Below are 20,798 nucleotides of genomic sequence, written 5' to 3'. Positions count from 1 at the left end.
GCTTCACCAGATACTGACTGTTACTTTTGATTTTGACCCCCCTTTGTTCAGGGACACATTATTTCATTTCTGTTAGTCACATGTCTGTCTCAGTTGTTGAATCTTGTTATGTTCATACAAATATTTACACATGTTAAGTTTGCTGAAAATAAACGCAGTTGACAGTGAGAGGATGTTTCTTTTTTTGCCGAGTTACACATATCCTAAATATATATCCTAAATATAGTTTCAGCTTTATGAACAAGGAAAGACAGAATTTTCTCTCTGAAAGGTTTCTTCAGTCGTTGCCCGTATATTGGTCTCAACACTGGCTGGCCACGCAATCTTTCTATTTCCCACACTCTATCTAGACAAGTCTCTCAGTCATATTGTTTGGCTACTTTTCACTCTCATATGCATCACAAATGCCATTGTAACATTTATATCAACCAATACCTGTCGCAGTAGTACAAATATTAGACCGTGATTGCATTGTTTGATTACAATGTTTTATTAAGGAAGTGAACGGTGAAACTTCCTGCCACCACACCCATTCTCCATGACTCTTTAGTGTATTTCGGAGGTAAGAGATTCCATTGCAGAGTAGTATGCAGCCTTGCTTGAGTTACAAAAGTAAAGGTGACTTGAGAATAGAAATGACACATGGCACGGCCAAAGTACCAGTTATTGGTACTGCTTTGTTTAGTGTTGGCAACTATATGCGTACTGGGGTATAATGTCCAGCTAGAAGCCAGTGAAGCTATGGCCTTTTGTCTGGGCTCATTCATCCAAAAATCTAATGAGGAGTATCTCTACAAAGTTCTTAACTTCAAGTACAAACTGCTTCAGGTGAGATCACCAGAGTTTCCCCTGAAATTGGGAGTGTATGATGAGCACACACCTTTTGGTTATATTGTTATATAAATTCTCTAAGGTTCTGCTGTTTGTGTTTTCCATTGGTCATGTTGTAATGATAATGTTTGTCAGGGATCGCTGTAACCTACTGTATGTTGTTGTTAATTGTATGATTGTTACTGAACCAGTGAACTTATTCTTGCCATTACAGATCATGATTTAGAAAGGAATTCATCTTGAATGCACGGATCAGACTAACCAATTGCAAAAAGGGAGAGGTGCAGAAAGATAGTTCCTCTGTCTGGCACTGATAAAGCAATGGTGAAAATGAAGGTAAAGTGTTTATCACTGCAAAGATTACTCAATTATAATAGCACCAGACTAACACAGTAATAGCCTATAGGACAACATAAATAACAATAGGTAACACTTAACTTTGCACCCAGCATCATAACACGTTATGACACGGTCATAACCATGTCATAACAGCTGACATAACTTGTCCTAAACTGTCATAATATGGTCAAAACACTGTCAGGACACATATATTGAAATCTGTTGTGACATATATTGCGTTGTTTCATGACTGGTTATGACACTTCCTTAAGAGTGTTAAAACCCACAAAACCTGCCACAGTAGTTATTTTATGGCTGCTTATGACACCTACATAAAGGTTTCAAAACTCACTAAACCTACCACACAAGACAAAACATGCCATTTACATTTTACATTTGAGTCATTTAGCAGACGCTCTGATTCAGAGCGACTTCCATTAAACCATAGCCTACTTTTCAATATTATGTTTATGTTATGTAACATTTACTGAAATTGACCATGTTCATTTATTTTTGTAATTGCGCACAAATTGATGTCAGACATGCACCGACCCCAATGCTCTGCTGCTGATGACTGGGATGAATGCAGGAGAAGATTTCAGAAGCAGGACAAGACCTCCTTTTTTTTGACTGATGACTGACATAACGGCATGTATGTGATAGGCCTATATGATTATGATGGTCATAATGCTTCTTGACAGTATCATAAAGTGCATTTTCTTAGTCCAAGTAAAGTGGCACAGGATGGTCATAATGCTTCATGACAGTGTCATAAAGTGTATTTTCTACAAGTTATTTAAAATATGATGAGAAAAAAAAACAAGACTTTAAAGAATTCATGACAACAACAACGGACTTAAGAAACACATTTTCAAATGAAAGGAAACTTCTTGACGGGGAAAAAAGACATTTGATTAAATGTGGGTTTTCACACTCTTATGTAGGTGTCATCTCCAAACATAAAATAACGCAATATATGTCACAACAGGTGTAAATATATGGGTTATGACAGTGTTATGACCATAATATGAGAGGTTATGACAAGTTATGTTAGCTGTTATGACATATTATGACAGGGTTATGACTGTCATAACGTGTTATGAAGCTGGGTGTCAAGGAAAGTGTTAGTATGAAAGAATTATGTTTTGTGCAGTTGAACATTCTGTTATTCTTTCTAAGGAAACCTATTTATTCTGTTTCAAATGTTGGGGTGCCGCTTTGTAGTGTTGCTATACAAGAGCAAAATGGTGTTGACCCAGAATGTTTGCAAACCAATGTAAAATGAGTCCCTGAAGCATCAAAATGTCTAGTCATTCTCTGGTGACTGGTCTGAATTTGATTGTAGCCTAGCTAAACTACTATTATTGTGTAAATGTCATTAAATGCCATAGTTTGGGTCTTGGGACTACAAATTATTTAATGTTCTAGATTATTGAAAACAAATCTCTATGAATACATTTGGTTACGCTTTTTTTGTGTCAAAGGGTCATTTTGTGAGAGGGGAGCCCAGGCCTGAAAGGAACCCCTGGCACCATTTTGCTTTGACCTTTAGTGTTCAGTGATTGCAGATCTGTAAAACCCAGAAAGGTGTAAGCAATAAGGCGTTGTCTCCCCGAATCTTGTGATATTACCATATTGCTTGCGCCTATCCCGTTTTAATAGATGTGCAAACGCCAAGAGGTTAGGACATTGGAGGTGGTGACAAAATAGTGTTCGGACCGGTCCAAAGAGACACAGCTCCCACCGGAGGATGCTGTGTCCTGACATTCCGTCGTCGCATACACTCATTCATCAGAGGCACTTTGGGTGCAGCCATGGCGGCGCCCTTTGCACATTTCGGTGACGAGTGGCACGATTTTAAGGAATTTGAGCCGGTCTCAGAGCAGGGGACTCGGATGGACCGAGTAAACTTGGTTGCCGAGCAGTTGACAGGCGTTCTGAGGGTCCTTCCAGAGCTCAACAACAGCTTTTCGGGCGAAATAGGCAGCTTCAAGTCCATGGAAGATCTGGTGACTGATTTCGACGAGAAATTGGCAGTGTGTTTCCGAAATGTCAACACCCAAACGGAGAACATTGCCCCTGTAAACATTATCGCCGAGGACACAACGTTGAGGAACGACGAGTGAGTATGCGAAGTGACTCCGGGCCAAAGTTAGTTTGTAACAACACCGTTCCTCCCTTGCAAACACAGTATCAAATGTCAATGTCGCGCCCTGCACAATAAACAGCGTCCAACTCATAAATGCTGTCACGAGTATTGATGGTTGATGCAAGCTGCCGGCATTCAACATTGTATAATATAAGTTTATATCATATTTACACCTATTCGAGAATATTGCTATAGGCTTACAGTTATGCTACGTTCTCTTCACTAGAAGTTTACGTTTATAATGATGCTTTTTCCCCCATGCATTATTGTTGCTCTGCACGTACTGTCAGATGACTTGTCAATAAGCAATGTTATCAATGGTCATGTGACTGCTCCATCACACTAGATTTTAGAGCTCACATAATCTCAGGTTGACATGTCAGTGCATGGTTTCCCAAATGTGCCTAAAAACGACATCCCATTAAACTCTAGATTAGAATGTTGACCCAAATACCCTTCCCTGGAGTTCAGAATAAATCGGACAATTCACATTTATCCCCTCCTAAAAGATGAAAGATTTGGCTCATGTCTTGGGTAGAGATAGTTGATCCCACTAATCTGTTTGTGGTTAATAAATAGTTAGCCCAATACTATGCTGTTTATAAATGATAGATTAGTTATTAATGTCTCGCCCTTCCCCTTTTCACTATTCATAATACCGTTTTAAAGCGGTCGATTAGTTCTCCTTACGTCTTACTGCTTCCAAGTGCAGTGTCAATATGGCAAATATAACCACTGTTGGCCATTATTAGAAGTTAGCTATCATTTATCTATATGAGCTTTTGGTCCTAGAGGTGGTTGTGTTCACTTTTATGTGTCTCTCATCTCATTTCCCCCACAGGATCTGGGATGCTCTCGCAGATAATTATGGTAATGTCATGGCAGTGGATTGGAAACAGTCTCGAACACGCTCCCTCCATCTCCCCAATCTAATCCTCAAAGACGAACCAGTGAGTCAAGTTCTTGCTTCATAGAGGGCTCTTTCTTTGCCCCTTTCCTTTCACCCCCAGTCTCTGTCTCTCTCTCTTTCTCCCTTTATCCCTATTCCCTACCACTCCCCCTCTTCCTGCCCCTACCGTCCTGTCCAATCTGTTTATCGCTCCAATCTAAAATTCAGAATTCATTGTGCCAGGATTTAGTTTTGATTAAATCCCCTCCCCCTGACCTGTCAGAGGGTGGATGATGTAACACTGGAGCTGTCCGACGATGAGCTGAGGGAACAGATGGACATGCACACCATCATCGTCTCCTGCCTCAATGACGAACCCCTCTTCACCGCAGAACAGGTAGGGCTACCCACCAATTTACCAACCTACCAACCCACAGCTCTGCCTGGAATAGCCCAAGACTGACCTGCACTTTATCAAAGATAGAATACAGTGTAGCAGAGCTGGGTATGGGGCTTGTGCCTGTTGCTTGAATGTGCTTCACATAGACAGATGACAGGTGAACTGAGCCGGTGTTTGTGTGTTAACCAGAGTTGGGGTCTATTCGATTGACATTTCCAGTCAATTCAGGAATACAATTTAATTCCAAGGATTGGAATTGCACTACATGTCCAATGCAACAGACAGGAATAGAAATGGAACTGATCCCAAATGTGTGGTGTTACCGTGTGTATTGTAGGTTATTGAGGAGATAGAGGAGATGATGCAGGACTCTCCTGACTTGGGGGCAGAGCAGAACCACCCCTCTCAGTCAGATCTCTCCATGCTCTCTCTGGACATCCAGCGCCCCAGAACAAACCACAGCTATGAAGAGCGTGAGTATATCTCTGTCAGTTAGGTGTGTGTGTGTGTGCACGTGTGTGTGTGTGTGTGTAAATGTTGTGAGGGAGGGGGAGGTTGAAAGTGTGTTTGCATTGTTATGCTACATTTTTGTGTGGTGTATGTGTGTGTGTGTGTGTGTGTGTGTGTGTGTGTGTGTGTGTGTGTGTGTGTGTGTGTGTGTGTGTGTGTGTGTGTGTGTGTGTGTGTGTGTGTGTGTGTGTGTGTGTGTGCAGGAGAGATGACCCTGTGTGTAGCAGAGCTGAATGAGCGGCTAGAGGAGGTGGAGATGACCATCAGACATTACAGTGAGGAGCTGATTCAACACCTGGCCCTCAGGGACGAGCTGGACTTTGAAAAAGAGGTGAAGAACAGCTTCATCTCTATCCTGATAGATGTGCAAAACAGACAGAAGGAACACAGGGAACTACTGAAGAAAAATAAAAAACTCAAGAGTGGTGCCGGGGCCCCTCAGGGCCGACCAGAGAGAACACAAGCACTAGGATCAGTGAGTGACATCATCCATGCTGTGCATGCACACACACAAACACACACACACAATTCCTGCTGATCCACTGTTTAATGGCATTGCTTAGTAACCTTTTAATGTATTCAAACCTTATACAACTTATTTCTTGCTTGTACAGATGTCCCCCTGTATTACTATCTTGATACCTTATTACTTCACTCTTTTTACAAACTCATTTACTGGTTTATTGTTTTGGGGATATTGACCTTTTAAACCTTGGACATGGTTCCTTCGATTTTCATCTGCTTGTTTCCTGTTTGTGTGCCTCTTACTTCCCATATCTCTACCTCACTTCCTTCCTCTCTAGCGCTTTAGCATGGTGGGGCTCTCCTCTGCCATTCAAAATGGCTTCCGGCAAACTTTTGGGAGTGGTGGGAGTGAAAGACAGGTGCCTATATTTCTCTCTTTCTCTCTGTCTGTTGCACTCTTCATCGGTGCTGTGTGTGTGTGTTTTTGTTGGTTAACTAGATGGTAATTGTACATGAAGTACAATAGGTGGAATTAAAGTATTTGTGTGGTAGTGGTAGAAGTTTAAAACTTTTTACTTTACTATTTAAAGCAAAGCAGTTGCATATAGTCAAAGTTTATTGTAGTAAAATAATTATTTTTAACTACTATATCAACCATATTCATTTGGATTATGGGGCAGTTAGATCACAAAAATGTCTCAACTACAGTTGTTGCGTGTGAAAACTAAAAGAAGAAAGACAAAGACAAAGCAATCTTTTGTTAGAAGATGGGAATAAAAAGCAGGATCAAGTGGACAACACTCTTACGAAAGCAAAGAAACTCGGAATAAATCACGCTATGGGTTTCAGATAAATAGATGCACGATTTACATTTGTAAAACGTTCAGTGTGAAGGAAGTTTGATTTTAGGTGAATGATGATGTAATGATTAGAAAGTTGTAAGCTATTATTTTTGGAGAGAAATATCTAGTGGTGACAACTCTTTAAAAGTATTTGTGTGGTAGTTGATGAACTACAGTGCCTTTAGAACGTATTCATACCCCTTGACTTTTTCCATATTTTGTTGTGTTACAGCCTAAATTTCACATGGATTAAATTGAGATTTTGTGTCACTGGTCTACACACAATACCAGTTACTCCACAATACTAACCTAAATGACAGAGTGAAAAGAAGGAAGCCTGTACAGAATACAAATAGTCCAAAACATGAATCCTGTTTGCAAATAAGGCACTAAAGTAAATCTGCAAAAAATTTGGCAAAGAAAGTAACTTTATGTCCTCAATACACAGAGTTATGTTTCGGGCAAATCCAACACAACACATAATTTTTAAGCATCAGGGTGGTGCATCATGTTATGGGTATGCTTGTCATCAGCAAGGACTAGGGAGTTTTTTAGGATAAAAAGAAACGGAACAGAGCTAAGCAGAGGCAAAATCTTAGAGGAATACCTGGTTCAGTCTGCTTTCCTACAGACACTGGGAGACAAATTCACCTTTCAGCAGGACAAGGCCAAATCTACACTGGAGGTGCTTGCCAAGACGATATTGAATGTTCTTGAGTGGCCTAATTACAATTTTGATTGAAATATTTTTGAAAACCTATGGTAAGACTTGAAAATTGCTGTCTAGAAATGATCAACAACCAACTTGACGGAGCTTGAAGAATTAAAAAAAAAAAAAAAGTGCAACTATTGTACAGTCCAGGTGTGCAGAGCTCTTAGAGACTTACTTAGATAGACTTGCAGCTGTAATCTCTGCCAAAGGGGATTCTAACATGTATTGACTCAGGGGTGTGAATACTTATTTATGTAAATGAGATATATCTGTATTTCATTTAACATTGTTTTACTAACATTTCCAGAAACATGTTTTCACTTTGTTGTTATGGGGTATTGTGTGAAGAATTCAGAATCCATGTTGAATTCAGGCTGTAACACAACATAATGTGGACTAAGTCAAGGGGTATGAATAGCACTGTATATAACTGCCCCTGAACAGGCAGTTAACCCACTGTTCCTAGGCCGTCATCAAAAATAAGAATTTGTTCTTAACTGACTTGCCTAGTTAAATAAAGGTAAAATAAAATAGGGCTGACCCTAGTTAGTCGACTGGTTGATTGTTTGGTCGATAGGCTGTTGGTCGACCGAGATTTACTTAGTCGAGCTGTGGCAAATATACACTACATGACCAAAACCTTGTGAATACCTGCTCGTTGAACATCTCATTCAAAAATCATGGGTATTAATATGGAGTTGGTCCCCCCTTTGCTGCTATAACAGCCTCTTACACTTCTGGGAAGGCTTAGGGCTGGGTGATATGGCCTAAAACTCATATCTCGATTTTCTCAGCTTATGGGAAATTCACAATATATACAGTTGAAGTCAGAAGTTTACATACATCTTTGCCAAATATATTTAAACTCAGTCCTAGTAACAATTCCCTTTAAACTAATCCTAGTAACAATTCCCTGTCTTAGGTCAGTTAGGATCACCACTTTATTTTAAGAATGTGTAATGTCGGAATAATAGTAGAGAGAAGGATTTATTTCAGCTTTTATTTCTTTCATCACATTCCCAGTGGGTTAGAAGTTTACATTCACTCAATTAGTATTTGGTAGCATTGCCTTTAAATTGTTTAACTTGGGTCAAACGTTTCGGGTAGCCTTCCACAAGCTTCCCTCATTAAGCCAACACCTCATTTGGCTGCCTTTACTTCCAGTTCTCTGCTGCCTGTGACTGGAACAAATTGCAAAAATCGTTGAAGTTGGAGACTTTTATCTCCCTCACCAACTTTAAACATCTGCTATCTGAGCAGCTAACCGATCGCTGCAGCTGTACATAGTCCATTGGTAAATAGCCCACCCAATTTACCTACCTCATCCCCATACTGTTTTTATTTATATACTTTTATGCTCTTTTGCACACCAGTATCTCTACCTGCACATAATTTATCACTCCAGTGTTAATCTGCTAAAATTGTAATTATTCGCCTACCTCCTCATGCCTTTTGCACACAATGTATATAGATTCCTTTTTATTTATTTATTTTTTCTACTGTGTTTTTGTCTTGTTTATTGTTTACTCCATGTGTAACTCTGTGTTGCTGTCTGTTCACACTGCTATGCTTTATCTTGGCCAGGTCGCAGTTGTAAATGAGAACTTGTTCTCAACTAGCCTACCTGGTTAAATAAAGGTGGAGAAAAAAAAACAGGCAACTCAGTGTATGTTAACTTCTGACCCACTGGAATTGTGATATGGTGAATTATGAATTAAATAATCTGTCTGTAAACAATTGTTGGACAAATTACTTGTGTCATGCACAAAGTAGATGTCCTAACCGACTTGCCAAAACTATAGTTTGTTAACAAGAAATTTGTGGAGTGGTTGAAAAACGAGTTTTAATGACTCCAACCTAAGCGTATGTAAACTTCCGACTTCAACTGTATATATAGATTTTTAAAAATGTTTTCTCTAAATAAGCTTTGTTGTACAATTTAAAGAAAAATTACGCTGCATTTAAAACAGTCAGCAATAATCTAATGAATTCAGAGCTTGTGAAAATATATAAGACCAGACCCACTAATAATTTAATTATTTTATCAAAATACTTGTCCCTGCTTTTTTTTTGTAATAATCACTGATCTGGCTTTCAGGTCTGTCTATAAAAATGATATTTTTGTTACAAATTTACCAGAACCATGCATAATGCACATCAACTAATAATGTATCAGGCATAGAAAATGAACACCGGTCTCATAAACAATCTCTCAAGCACAAGCACACGTGCTAGTAAGTAGCCAGCTAATGTTTATTTTTTAAGTTTAGCCAACTTGGATCTAGGTATAATTTCACAAGCTCTGAATTCAGCTAACAAAGCAAAACAGTTGCATTTTACCGAACACATTCTTCTGTCCATCTCCAATTGTTTGAACAGATGTTGAAATAAAGTGGCCTACCTTATTTCTCAGAATGAGAACGAGTTGCCAATTCCTTATATTGTTTTATGCTTATTGCACATTTATAAAACACAGCCTAAACAGCTAGTATAACTATCTTTATTCAACAAAAATGCTGCCAACGATACATTGTACCTTAATGCGTGCACTACAAACTGATCATTCATTTTCCAGAATGAATGTTGATTGGGACATCCGTTTTAGTAGTGTCTGCTCTGCTTGAAATTTGAGGAGTTAAAACATAAACAGGGTATGGTTCGAAAGGTTAACTTCTCCTCTATTACAGTAAAAATAATGTCTCCATGTGTTTCGGTGTCCATATGATCAATTCTGTTGGACCAAACCTCAAATGCAAATAGCAAATTGAAACCGTTTGTCAGAGAGGAAGAAGTGATCTCTCATCTTTTTTTTGTGAGTTGTAGGGGGAGGGTCTTGGGAGAAAGAGGCGAAGTGCGTTTCTATGTGCTTATTTTGAACCTAAGCTTGTTGCCTGCCTGCCCGCCTTTCGAACAACGACACCCGTTGTTATGGCGAAGACATGAGCATCTTGTCATTATATACAGATCTCTGATGTAAATGGGAAGGTGCACAGCACAGAAGGAGCGAACGAGACGAGACCAAAAAGACAACATGAGAACCATCAAACATAAATGCGCATAAAAACGAAAAAAATACAAAAACCTTGATTCTGCGATACAGGCATTTGGAATATTGTTCAAAAACATTCATTCGAATTAATTCTATATATCGCCCAGCCCTACTTTCCACTAGATGTTGGAACATTTCTGCAGGGTCTTGCTTCCATTCAGCCACAAGAGCATTAGTGAGGTCGGGCGCTGATTTTGGGCAGTTAGGCCTGGCTCGCAGTCTGCATTCCAATTCATCCCAAAGGTGTTTAATGGGCTTGAGGTCAGGGCTCTGTGCAGGCCAGTAAAGCTATTCCAAACTGTTCTTAACCGACCGTTTCTGTATGGACCTTGGTTTGTGCATAGGGCATTGTCATGCTGAAACAGGGAATTGCCATCCCCAAACTGTTGCCACAAAGTTGGAAGCACATAATCATCTTGAATGGTATTGTATGCTGTAGCGTTAAGATTTCCCTTCACTGGAATTAAGGGGCCATTAAAAACAGCCCCAGACCATTATTCCTCCTCCACCGAACTTTACAGTTGGCACTATGCATTCGGGTAGGTAGCATTGTCCTGGCATCAGTCAAAACCAGATTCGTCTGTCGAACTGCCAGATGATGAAGCATGATTCATCACTTCAGAGAACGCGTTTCCACTGCTCCAGAGTCCAATGGCAGCGAGCTTTACACCACTCCAGCCGATGCTTGGCATTGCGCATGGTGATCTTAAGCTTCTGTGCGGCTGCTCGGCCATGGAAACCCATTACATGAAGCTCCCGATGAACAGTTCTGGTGCTGATGTTGCTTCCAGAGGCAGTTTGGAACTCGGTAGTGAGTGTTGCAACCCAGGACAGAGGATTTTTACGCGCTACGCACTTCAGCACTCGGCTGAGGCTTTGTTCACGGTTGTTCCTAGACGTTTCCACTTCACTTACAGTTGACCAGGGCAGCTCTAGCAGGGCAGGAATTTGACCAATTGACTTGTTGGAAAAGTGGCATGCTATAACGGTGCCACATTGAAAGTCACTGAGCTCTTCATTCTACTGTCAATGTTTATCTATGGAGATTGTATGGCTGTGTGCTTGATTTTATACACCTGTCAGCAACGGGTATGGCTGAAATAGCTGAATCCACTCATTTGAGGGGGTGTCCACATACTACTGGCTATGTAGCGTGCATTAATAACTTATGTCACACAAGACACCTGTCTGATTCACACTTGTCTCAGTGGACTAATCCATTGCGGAGGCCGCAGGGAAGGCACAGCAGTATCTCCAGTAGTACATTTAGTGTTAATTCCCATAGTTTCTAATCTACAATGTTTGTTTGTTACGGTAATTTCTGTTAATGCACTCAATATATTATTATTACAGTCTTACTGTTGTCACTGTAGGATCTGACACGTTTGCAGAGCACACAACCTAGGCTGTGAGAAAAAAATGTTTTGGTTTATTTCATTCCATTTACAAGTTGTCTATTTATGAATTGTCTTTTGTTTGGAGCACTCCTGTCAATCTTGAGTAAAGGACACGCAACTGATTACGCATATAGAAGTAGGACTAGTCTACTTAGTCTGCGAGCAAATGTAGGCCTATAATTGTGCCCATTTGAGGATCTAATACTATTTATGATTGTCTTAATTTACCATCACTGTGGAATTTCTGAAAGTTATTTTTTCTTCGCCTCAAGCAGCAAGTAGACAAAGTCTGTTTTTACATCCATTGAAAATGATAGTTGTTCCTCAACGGAGCCTATTTGAAAAATCTTTACAGCTCGCTCCCTTTTGATTAACGCTCAGCATGAAAGGGGGAAGGAATGTCATGCTCTGATTCGGTGGAAGCGTCATAACATAGGTCTACCTGATTACGTCTTATCCCTTGCAAAATAGCCTGCAGCTGTGTCTGTCTGTCTGTCTAGAGCTCACTGGAGCTGAAAACTCTGAGGACCCAGAATATTTTATACAATGTTGCAAGTTAGCTAGCAGGAGCTTCAGGCCTGACCAAGTTAACACAATAGTTGACACAATGTTTCAAGTTCCTTGCAGACAGGTCATGCATAGACAATGTGATTTAGATTATATTTATTTTCTACCTGCAGGTTGCAATGTTCAAAATGTTTGGCTTTATGTAAATGAAAATGTAATTGGAAATGAAAATAAAAGTTACTTTTAGATTTGTATCATTTTCATATCATTTAGATTTACCACATAACATTGATTTTGAGATATGAAGGCTTTATTATAAATTAAATTAAACTATTCTATGAAAATGTGCATATGAAAATTATAACTGACATGCAGATCAGTAGAAATGGTGTGATAACTTGGCACTCCAAATGGAAAAGGTTGCCATCCGCTGGTTTAGCCTATTACCTGCAAATTCAGGAGCTTAACAGCCGAGGCAAATCTGCGAAAGCCAGCAGCAGCGGGCAGCGGGAGGAGGAAGGTCGGGAGCAGGTGTTTTTCTTCTGGTTAGGCTATATTGATCTCTGGCTCTCTCTTTAGTAATTTATGTGCCTTCATTTTTAATTGCAGTCCTTAAAGCATCAGACAAGCTCAGTAGCCTACATATAGGTAATTTTATTCAAACATAGGACGTGGAAAAATACAAGTACATTTTATTCGACCAATCAGAAGACTCTTGGTCAACTAAGATTTGTTTTATTCGGAGACAGCCCTACACTGTATGTAGAATAGATTTGTTTGTAGACCTACTGATAGCTAGCTGTAAGTCTAGCTAATAAATGAACTCTTTATTGCTAAAAGTACATTTCCTGAAGTAAATGTGGTTTGTTTGCTAACTTGTTTTAAAGTATGTATGGTTTTGAAATATGTTATAGTAGTGGTAGTGCCTGCAGTATTAATGGTGGTGACTGGTTATAGTTGAAAAAGTAGGTAGTTGAAAAGCTAAGATAGTCTGAAAATATGAAAGTTGGTTTGGAGTATCTAGCTTGAACAGTTCAAGAGTTACAATTATTGTTGGTGGGTATTATATGCTAACTTATGCTCATTTAAGTTTTTCAAATTTATAGTGCAGACCAAAGCTTGTGCGAACCAGAGCACACCCAGGGCCAGAGCTGTACCAGAGCTAGTGCAGACAAGAGCAGTAGTTGTGGTCAGTAGTTGTGTGGTTGTGGTCAGTGTCTAAACTACAGTTGTTGCATGTGAAAACTGAAAGAAGTGCAATGAGAAGCAGGGTTGCCAGGTCTAGCTTAAATTTCTAGCCCAATGGCCTCTCAAAACCCGCCCAAAAGGCCTGAAAACTAGCCCAATTTTTTTTTCAATCAGGCAAGAGAGGAGTTGCCATACATAGACAAACAATTTTTCCATAACGTTATTGAGACAAGAAGGAATATCATACTTACTTGTAAAATCCAGGTTTCCTCAAAATAATAATTATTGCAAGCAATGACATGCCGTAACAAAGGAATAGGAATATGTGACAAAAGAAAAGAAAAGTCCGTTAGCTGTGGTATAGTGGCCATATTGTCATTATAAACTGTTTACCAACGTAATTAGAACAGTACAAAGTAATGTTTTGTCATACCGTTGGTATATGGTCTGATATACCACGGCATTCAGCCAATCAGCGTTCAGGGCTCGAATCAGGTTTATAATTGTAAATAAATCCCCTTTGTGCATGTGCATAACAATAGATAAATCCTACAGGAGAGTTTGAGTGATGAAAGTTGGACAGAGGATCTCGAAATCTCTGAGCAAGAAACACTTGGACAAACATGAAAAAAATAATGTTAGGCTCTTTTCTGGCAATTGGGCTGTTATTGTGTGACAGATGTTAAGACTACAATCTGTCATTGACTTGTCATTTCAATAGACATAGGCTTTAGACTAAAATCATGGTTTTTGATTCTAATTCAATTTTACCATAGTTTGCTGAGATAAAGGCAGGTAGTCTATAGCCCCTGATAGGCCTACATCTCATTTCAGATAGTCTACAGTATCCTAGACAAGTCAATTATTTATTGATGTGCATCAGTTCTAGAGTATTAATATGTTTTATGGAAAAAAATGTTTGGAAAAAGGTGTCTCCATAATGACAATCTAAATAGCCTACCTACAACTGGTGAAAAGTTGTCACAAAGTACCCGTGTGCTGCTCTCGCTCCTCTCGCTCACCTGATGCAGCCAATAACTGTAGTGCTCTCTCAACACACACACACACATACATACACCCCTCTGGCTCTCCCCACTACTCAATCACTCAGGACCAGCCTGTCTCACTGCCTGACAGTCAGGAGCAGGTCACAGTGAAATACATTGCTCAAAAAAAGTTAGGTTAAATTAGATGATTTGTGTAAAAAGTTCATTTACAGTGAATGGAATGTTGGAATTGAAGATGTCACAATGGGGCCTTTAGAACTGTTGAGAAAATTGCCATGAAAGTTGATGGAGGACAAAAAAAATGTAGAACTTAAAAAGTATAAAACATATTTAAAAAAGGTTGTCTACATGTTGTAATGTTTCCACGGCGTTTCTAGCTTGAACAGTGCTAAATAATAATAACAAAAAGTCTGAAGTACGACAAAGATTTAAAGTCTGGACTTTTGCTTCGCAAATCCCACCTAAGAATGCTGATCCCCCCCGCTGTAGTTACGAAGTAGTCTTAACAAACATCACTATGTTAATTTCCTGTCTACAATGGTTGCCCACTTCTACTCTCATGGAGCAGCAATTGAAAAATTGTAATAGCATGTACAGTGCCCAGTGAAGGTTTTCACACCCCTTGCACAGTTTTCTAAATGTTCTGCCGTAAAATGAAATGTAAATGCAAATTACATTTGATTTTTCCCCGACCAGTCTACACAACCTGCTACACAATTTCAATGTAAAGGAAATGATAGAACATGTTCTTAATTAATTAGAACACAAAACAAAGATGCCTTGATTGCATATGTCTTCACATTCAATCTCATTCAAAACGATTCACAGCTGTAATGGCTGCCAATGGTGGTTCCACCAAGTATTAACTCTGGGGTGTGAAGACATATGCAATCAAGACTGTTTTTTTTATTGGTATTAATTTGTAAAATGTTCTATAATTCTTCTTTCACTTTGAAAATGTGGGATAGGCTGTGTAGATCAGTAGGAAAACAATATAACATGTAATTGAATTAAGGCAGACAAATGTGAAAAGGTGTACAAGGGGTGTTTACACTATCACTAGGCACTGTACTTATACTCTCTCTCTTTTTCTCTGTTGTTTCTACCCCATGGCCTCTCTTAGTATCTGACCACAGTCATTCCATATGAGAAGAAAGGAGGCCCTCCATCGGTGGAAGATCTTCAGATCCTTACCCAAAGTAAGTGGCTCCTTAGTAAGTGGCACCTCTCAGGTGCAGAGCATTTATCCCCCGCCCATCAAATGAGTCTTGAATAAATAAAAACATTTGTGCTACTTGAAGTACAGGGTACAGTTGTTTATCTGGTGTTATAGATGGTTGACATACCGTGGTCAAATCAATTCCTGGAATAAATATATTTTTCTGATTGGTTTGTGTTGCAGTCCTGCAAGCTATGAGAGACGACAGTGACAAGGTGCCCAGGCTTCTGACCGACTACATTCTCAAAGGTGAATACACTCAGCCTCTCTCTATGTACATTGTAACATTAGTAGGCTATATTACAGGGAAGTATATTGGCATACTGTTGTCTCTGCATTTTTGTAGAAGAGCACAACGGTTATTGATAACCGGCTATTTTAGTCTATTTTAAGCTAGGTTTTTCTACTGTTTAAGTTGTAGTGCCTTCTCTTTTGTGCGTATGGTACAGGGCAATTTACAGTTGAGTGATCTCCTTTTTCATTTCTTTCAAAACATGTCTCTCCATTCTTCATTTTCTGTTCAATGTCTCGCTGCATTGTACTTGCCAGCTCTGGTGTGAGAGCTGTGGACAGAGAGGTTTGTGGCACACATTCACAGACACTGTACTGTGTAGTGTAGTTCACTCATTGCGGGGAGAGCTTTAGTGTAATGTAACCGTACCCTGCCCTTGTGTCCTGTCACTCCCCCCCCTCTCCAGTTTTACTATTTCATTCCTTTTTCTCCACCCAAGCCTGTTCTATTTCTTACTTTGTATTTTCCCGTAGTTGCCTAACTGGCATTCACACATATTAATGAGTATGGCTGAGACTGTGTGTTTTTTCCACAGTGCTTTGCCCAACATAGACTGGAAGGACAATAATGGACATTTTGGAAACGAGGTGAGGGATCTGGTTTCAATGTCAACAAGCAAAATGAAGAGGACTCACTCAGTGTATAAAAAATAAAAACACAAGCACACTGAATTTATTCTTTAGGATGCATGGTATTTTACCTCAAGTTGCTCCTTTTTGTGTAACACCCCATAAATGTTTTATACCTCATTCAGTTTTATTTTCTCTGTGTTGAGCATGGTGATTTCACAAACCTTGTGTATTTGACAACTTCATGTATTGTTTTATTGTTTTTACTTTAAGTGCAGTGTAAAATACAGTACTCAAAGTCATAAGAAAGATAAAATTGACTAAATTGACTGTGCCTTTAAACAGCTTGGAATCTCCAGAAAATGATGTCATGGCTTTAGAAGCTGCTGATAGGCTAATTGACATCATCTATCGTTGTCTCTGATTGAGAACCATACTTACCTACCCTTTTCCCCCACCTGTTGTGTGGAAAATTTACTTTGTAGTTGTTCAGGACACATAGCCCAAAGCTTCACGGTTTGGTTTTTTGTTCTTTGTTTTGTCGGCGTCATTTTTAAATAAAGTTCAAATGTATGCTTACCATGCTGCACCTTGGTCCAGTCCTTCAGCCAGCCGTGACAGAAGGTTTTCACACACCTTGACTTTTTTCCACATTGTTGGTTTACAGCCTGAATTGACCTATACACAATACTCCATCGTGTCAAAGCGGAATAATGTTTTTATTCGATTTTTTTACAAATCAATTCAAAATGAAAAGCTGAAATGTCTTCGAGTCAATAAATATTCAACCACTTTGTTATGGAAAGCCTAAATAAGTTCAGGAGTGAAAATGTACTTAAACAAGTCACATAAGTTGCATGGACTCACTCTGTGTGCAATAATAGAGTTTAACAATGCTTTTGAATGACTTCCTCATTTCTGTTCCCCCCCACACACACAATTATCTATAAGGTCCCTCAGTTGAGCAGTGAATTTCAAACACAGATACAACCACAAACACCAAGGAGGTTTTCCAATGCCTCGCAAAGGGCACCTATTGATAGATGGGTACAAAAAAATGACAAATATCCCTTTGAGCATGGTGAAGTTGTTAATTACACTTTGTATGGTGTATAAATACACCCAGTCACTGTGGCTGTGATAGGATAAAACTGAGGATGTATAAACAACATTGTATTTACTCCACAATACTAGCCTAAGTGACAGAGTAAAAAGAAGGAAGCTTCTACAGAATATAAATATTCCAAACATGCATCCTGTCTACAACAAGGCACTAACGTAATACTGCAAATAAATGTGGCAAAGCAATTCACTTTGTCCTGAGTACAAAGTATTATCTTTGGGGAAAATCCAATACAACACATTACTGAGTACCACTCTCCATATTTTCAAGCATAGTGGTGGCTGCATCATGTTATGGTTATGCTTGTAATCATTAACGACTAGGGAGTTTTTCAGGATAAAAACTAAAACAGAATGGAGTTAAGCACAGGCAAAATCCTAGAAGAAAACCTGGTTCAGTCTGCTTTCCACCAGATACTGGCAGATTAATTCACCTTTCAGCAAGTCAACCTAAAACACAAGGCCAAATCTACACTTGCTTACCAAGAAGACAGTGAATGTTCCTGAGCGGCCAAGTTACAGTTTTGACCTAAATCCACTTCAAAATCTATGGCAAGATCTGAAAATTGTTGTCTAGCAATGATCAACAACCAGCTTGAAGAATTTTGAAAATAATGGGCAAATGATGCACAATCCAGGTGGGTAAATCTTCGAGACTTACCCAGATAAAGTCACAGCTGTAATCGCTGCCAAAGGTGCTTCTACAAAGTCTTGACTCAGGGGTGTGAATACTTATGACAATTTGAATATTTCTATATTACATTTTCAATAAATTTGCAAAAATGCATAAAAACATGTCATTTTGGGGTATTGTGTGTAGACAGGTGAGAAACAAAATATGTTTAACAAATGTTTTATTCAGGTTTTAACACAACAACACGTGGAACAAGTCAAGGGGTATGAATACTTTCTGAAGGCACTGCAACTACACCGATATGGCTGCATTCTCCCCTTAGTCAAACACGGTGGAACGTGGACAGGTTTTACACACAAACTCACCACCCTGAAATGGTTTTATCGGGCATAATGCAACATGTACAAATAAGGTTCTATGTACAGGTTAATTTAGCGCTTTTACACATTACATGGTTTTACAGATGTTAGACAGGAGAGGAAGAAAAAAAACAGGGGCCACTAAATCTTTTGTAGAATCCAGTGAGAATATCCCGTATGTCATACATGATTTATTACCTCTTCATTTGTGAGTTACTGACTACTATGGACATTAATAACTGAACAGGAAGGCAGTAATGGCAGACCTAAACGTATTGCTTGGACAAGACTAGTTATCATCAAATTACCATGCAACATAAAGTGAGCTGCTTCACTTGTACCGTCATAGAAAGACACTTTAAGGTTGTGCTCAAGTTGACAAAATTCTATAAGCATTGAGTTGTGTAAACATTTCAAGCAAATTGCATGTTACAACTCTATCGTGGTGCAATATTACATACAAAATTCCATATTAAACTATACAACTACAATATCTCTCCTACCATTATCGACCAGTAAAGTGAATGAAATTGCCTCAAAGGCTTGTCAAAGAGAGGCAGAGGAGACTTTTTCAAATGATCAGACAAGAAGCCCTGCTGTTTCACCACTTCTGCAATGGCTGCATTCTTTGGTAATAACTGTCACTGGTAGTAACCTTCTGAATGGTGTTCTGTGTAGATGTCAGTGCTTTGGGGGAAATGCAGGAAACAACGCCTCTCCTCAGTCTGTGAGTTAAACCTATAGTATATACTGCATGTCATTTATAAAGGTAAAACAAATAGGATATACTATCATTCATACACTGTCAATAGAAAAAGTGTCAAACAATGTCCCAATCTAGTGTTCGTGAAATATGGATATGCATTTATATGCCATTATCCACCGCTCTCTCAGCTCATCTCTGTGCTGTGGTCCAGCTCCATGACTGGTCTTTTGTCAGGGCAGTAGTCTCTGGTCATCACGCTCCACATACCACTGCAGGGTGCTGTAGTACTGCTCACTCTTGGAGAAGGTGTAGAGGCCTGAGATCTCCTCCCAGGCCTTGTGGTTGGGGAAAGGGAATATTTCCGGTTCACGGTTCTCAAAAAAGCTTTTCAGGTTCCTCTCGGCCAGCTTGGATGCGTACTCCATAGAGAATGTGTCGAACTGCTCCTTCTCCTTTTCTACGTAGCGCTTCCAGAAGGTGAGCTGCAGGTAGCTCACCTTCGAGCGGCAGTTGGTGTAGCAGGTCCCGAGGAGCCCTAGAACGGCTGAAATGATGATGATACACCAGCCCAGTATCTGCGGATGTACAACCAGGAACCAAAACTCACGCTCACATAAAATGAATAAAGAATGCCAACAGTTTAAATAAATAATAATAATAATAATAATTGTTTATAATAAATTTCAATAGTGTTGCTTACAGTCAACTAAATTACAGATAGTAAAGTATATCAACGACTCGCACCAGCATTTGCAGCTGTACAATATGACATTGAAAAATATGACATTCCACCGTACAAAAGTCACAAACAGGGTCTGACTGCTGCTTGCACTCACCTGTGACTGAGCCCGGAACATAAGCAACAGTTCCATGTTCAAGTCACTGGGCAGCTTGGACTTGCTGCAGGGCACACGGGCCAGCTCCTCCCGGCACATCAAAGTCCTGTTCTTACAGAACATATCCAGCACCAGGTTATTATCCAGCCCGCTGACGGCACACTCGTAGAAGGTCCCGTTCAACAGTGCCACACACAGCCACATGATAGGGGCCACACAGGCACCGAAGAAGATTTTGACAAACACCTTGAGGCAGGTGAAACAGTTGCCACCGGGGCAGAGCTTAACAGGGTTGAGGCAACAGCCAGTGTAGAGGCGCCACAGCCTGCTGCTGAAGAAAAGACCCAGCACCAGAAGCACCAGGCCTGGGCCCAACAGGAAGGTCAGGCCGTATGCAAAGTTCTGGTCGTGGTTGCAGGGGCACTGGAAGGAGACCATGGAGAAGATCCGCTCTCCCCCGATGGTCAGGAGGGCCATGAAGCTGTAGCCAATGGTGGCCTTCTGGTTCATGAAAAAGCTCAGGACGGTCTGGAAGTTATCCATGGTGTCGACAAGGAGTTTTCACGCACGCTCAGCAAAAAACAAAATAACGCACAGAGAATGAAGATTTAGAAGAGGAAAAATAAGGCAGTGAAATAGTTGACGCAAAGGGTTGCGCCTCCAACACTCACTCCACTTCCTGTGCCGTCTGAGCACAAACACACTGAAGCTCTTCGGAGCCTATTTCTGCCCCTCCCTTTCCCTCCCTCCTGTTCTTTCTCTTTCAATCTTCCTCT

The 20,798-nt window shown here is 39.9% G+C and overlaps 2 protein-coding genes across 5 annotated transcripts; one reads left to right on the top strand and one right to left on the bottom strand.

Annotated features, from left to right (window-relative positions):
- Positions 1-2,746: 2,746 nt before the first annotated feature.
- LOC112233963 (fasciculation and elongation protein zeta-2) lies at positions 2,747-16,938 on the top strand. 4 transcript variants are annotated; one of them, XM_024401936.2, is made up of 10 exons: positions 2,747-3,292; positions 4,161-4,269; positions 4,492-4,605; positions 4,946-5,081; positions 5,322-5,593; positions 5,922-6,002; positions 15,409-15,484; positions 15,688-15,753; positions 16,054-16,081; positions 16,332-16,938. In XM_024401936.2, exons 1-9 carry the CDS (start codon positions 2,985-2,987, stop codon positions 16,062-16,064), a joined length of 1,173 nt encoding a protein of 390 aa, XP_024257704.2. In that variant the 5' UTR covers positions 2,747-2,984; the 3' UTR covers positions 16,065-16,081; positions 16,332-16,938. The 4 variants fall into 4 exon arrangements, with proteins under 4 accessions (XP_024257704.2, XP_024257694.2, XP_024257717.2 ...); XM_024401926.2 differs by lacking the exon at positions 16,054-16,081 and having other exon boundaries at positions 2,749-3,292; XM_024401949.2 differs by lacking the exons at positions 5,922-6,002; positions 16,054-16,081 and having other exon boundaries at positions 2,751-3,292; positions 5,322-5,449.
- A 1,386-nt stretch (positions 16,939-18,324) lies between these two features.
- On the bottom strand, positions 18,325-20,758 carry LOC112233958 (calcium homeostasis modulator protein 5). The gene is made up of 2 exons (XM_024401915.2): positions 20,023-20,758; positions 18,325-19,761 (listed from the first exon to the last, which is right to left on the bottom strand). Exons 1-2 carry the CDS (start codon positions 20,563-20,565, stop codon positions 19,417-19,419), a joined length of 888 nt encoding a protein of 295 aa, XP_024257683.1. The 5' UTR covers positions 20,566-20,758; the 3' UTR covers positions 18,325-19,416.
- Positions 20,759-20,798: the final 40 nt, after the last annotated feature.

This window comes from Oncorhynchus tshawytscha, linkage group LG03, assembly GCF_018296145.1.
Source record: "Oncorhynchus tshawytscha isolate Ot180627B linkage group LG03, Otsh_v2.0, whole genome shotgun sequence".
Taxonomy (NCBI): Eukaryota; Metazoa; Chordata; class Actinopteri; order Salmoniformes; family Salmonidae; genus Oncorhynchus; species Oncorhynchus tshawytscha.
Note: the sequence above shows the minus strand (reverse complement) of the source record. Positions and strands in the feature narration are given on the sequence as shown.

Bases quoted from the DNA above. Each gene is read 5' to 3' on its own strand.
- LOC112233958 (XM_024401915.2), bottom strand. From the start codon at position 20,565: ATGGATAACTTCCAGACCGTCCTGAGCTTTTTCATGAACCAGAAGGCC. The intron at 19,762-20,022 runs GTGAGTGCAAGC...GTACATCCGCAG, and splicing joins TGTTCCGGGCTCAGTCACAG to ATACTGGGCTGGTGTATCAT.
- LOC112233963 (XM_024401926.2), top strand. From the start codon at position 2,985: ATGGCGGCGCCCTTTGCACATTTCGGTGACGAGTGGCACGATTTTAAG. The intron at 6,003-15,408 runs GTGCCTATATTT...GGCCTCTCTTAG, and splicing joins GTGGTGGGAGTGAAAGACAG to TATCTGACCACAGTCATTCC. The intron at 15,485-15,687 runs GTAAGTGGCTCC...TTTGTGTTGCAG, and splicing joins TCTTCAGATCCTTACCCAAA to TCCTGCAAGCTATGAGAGAC.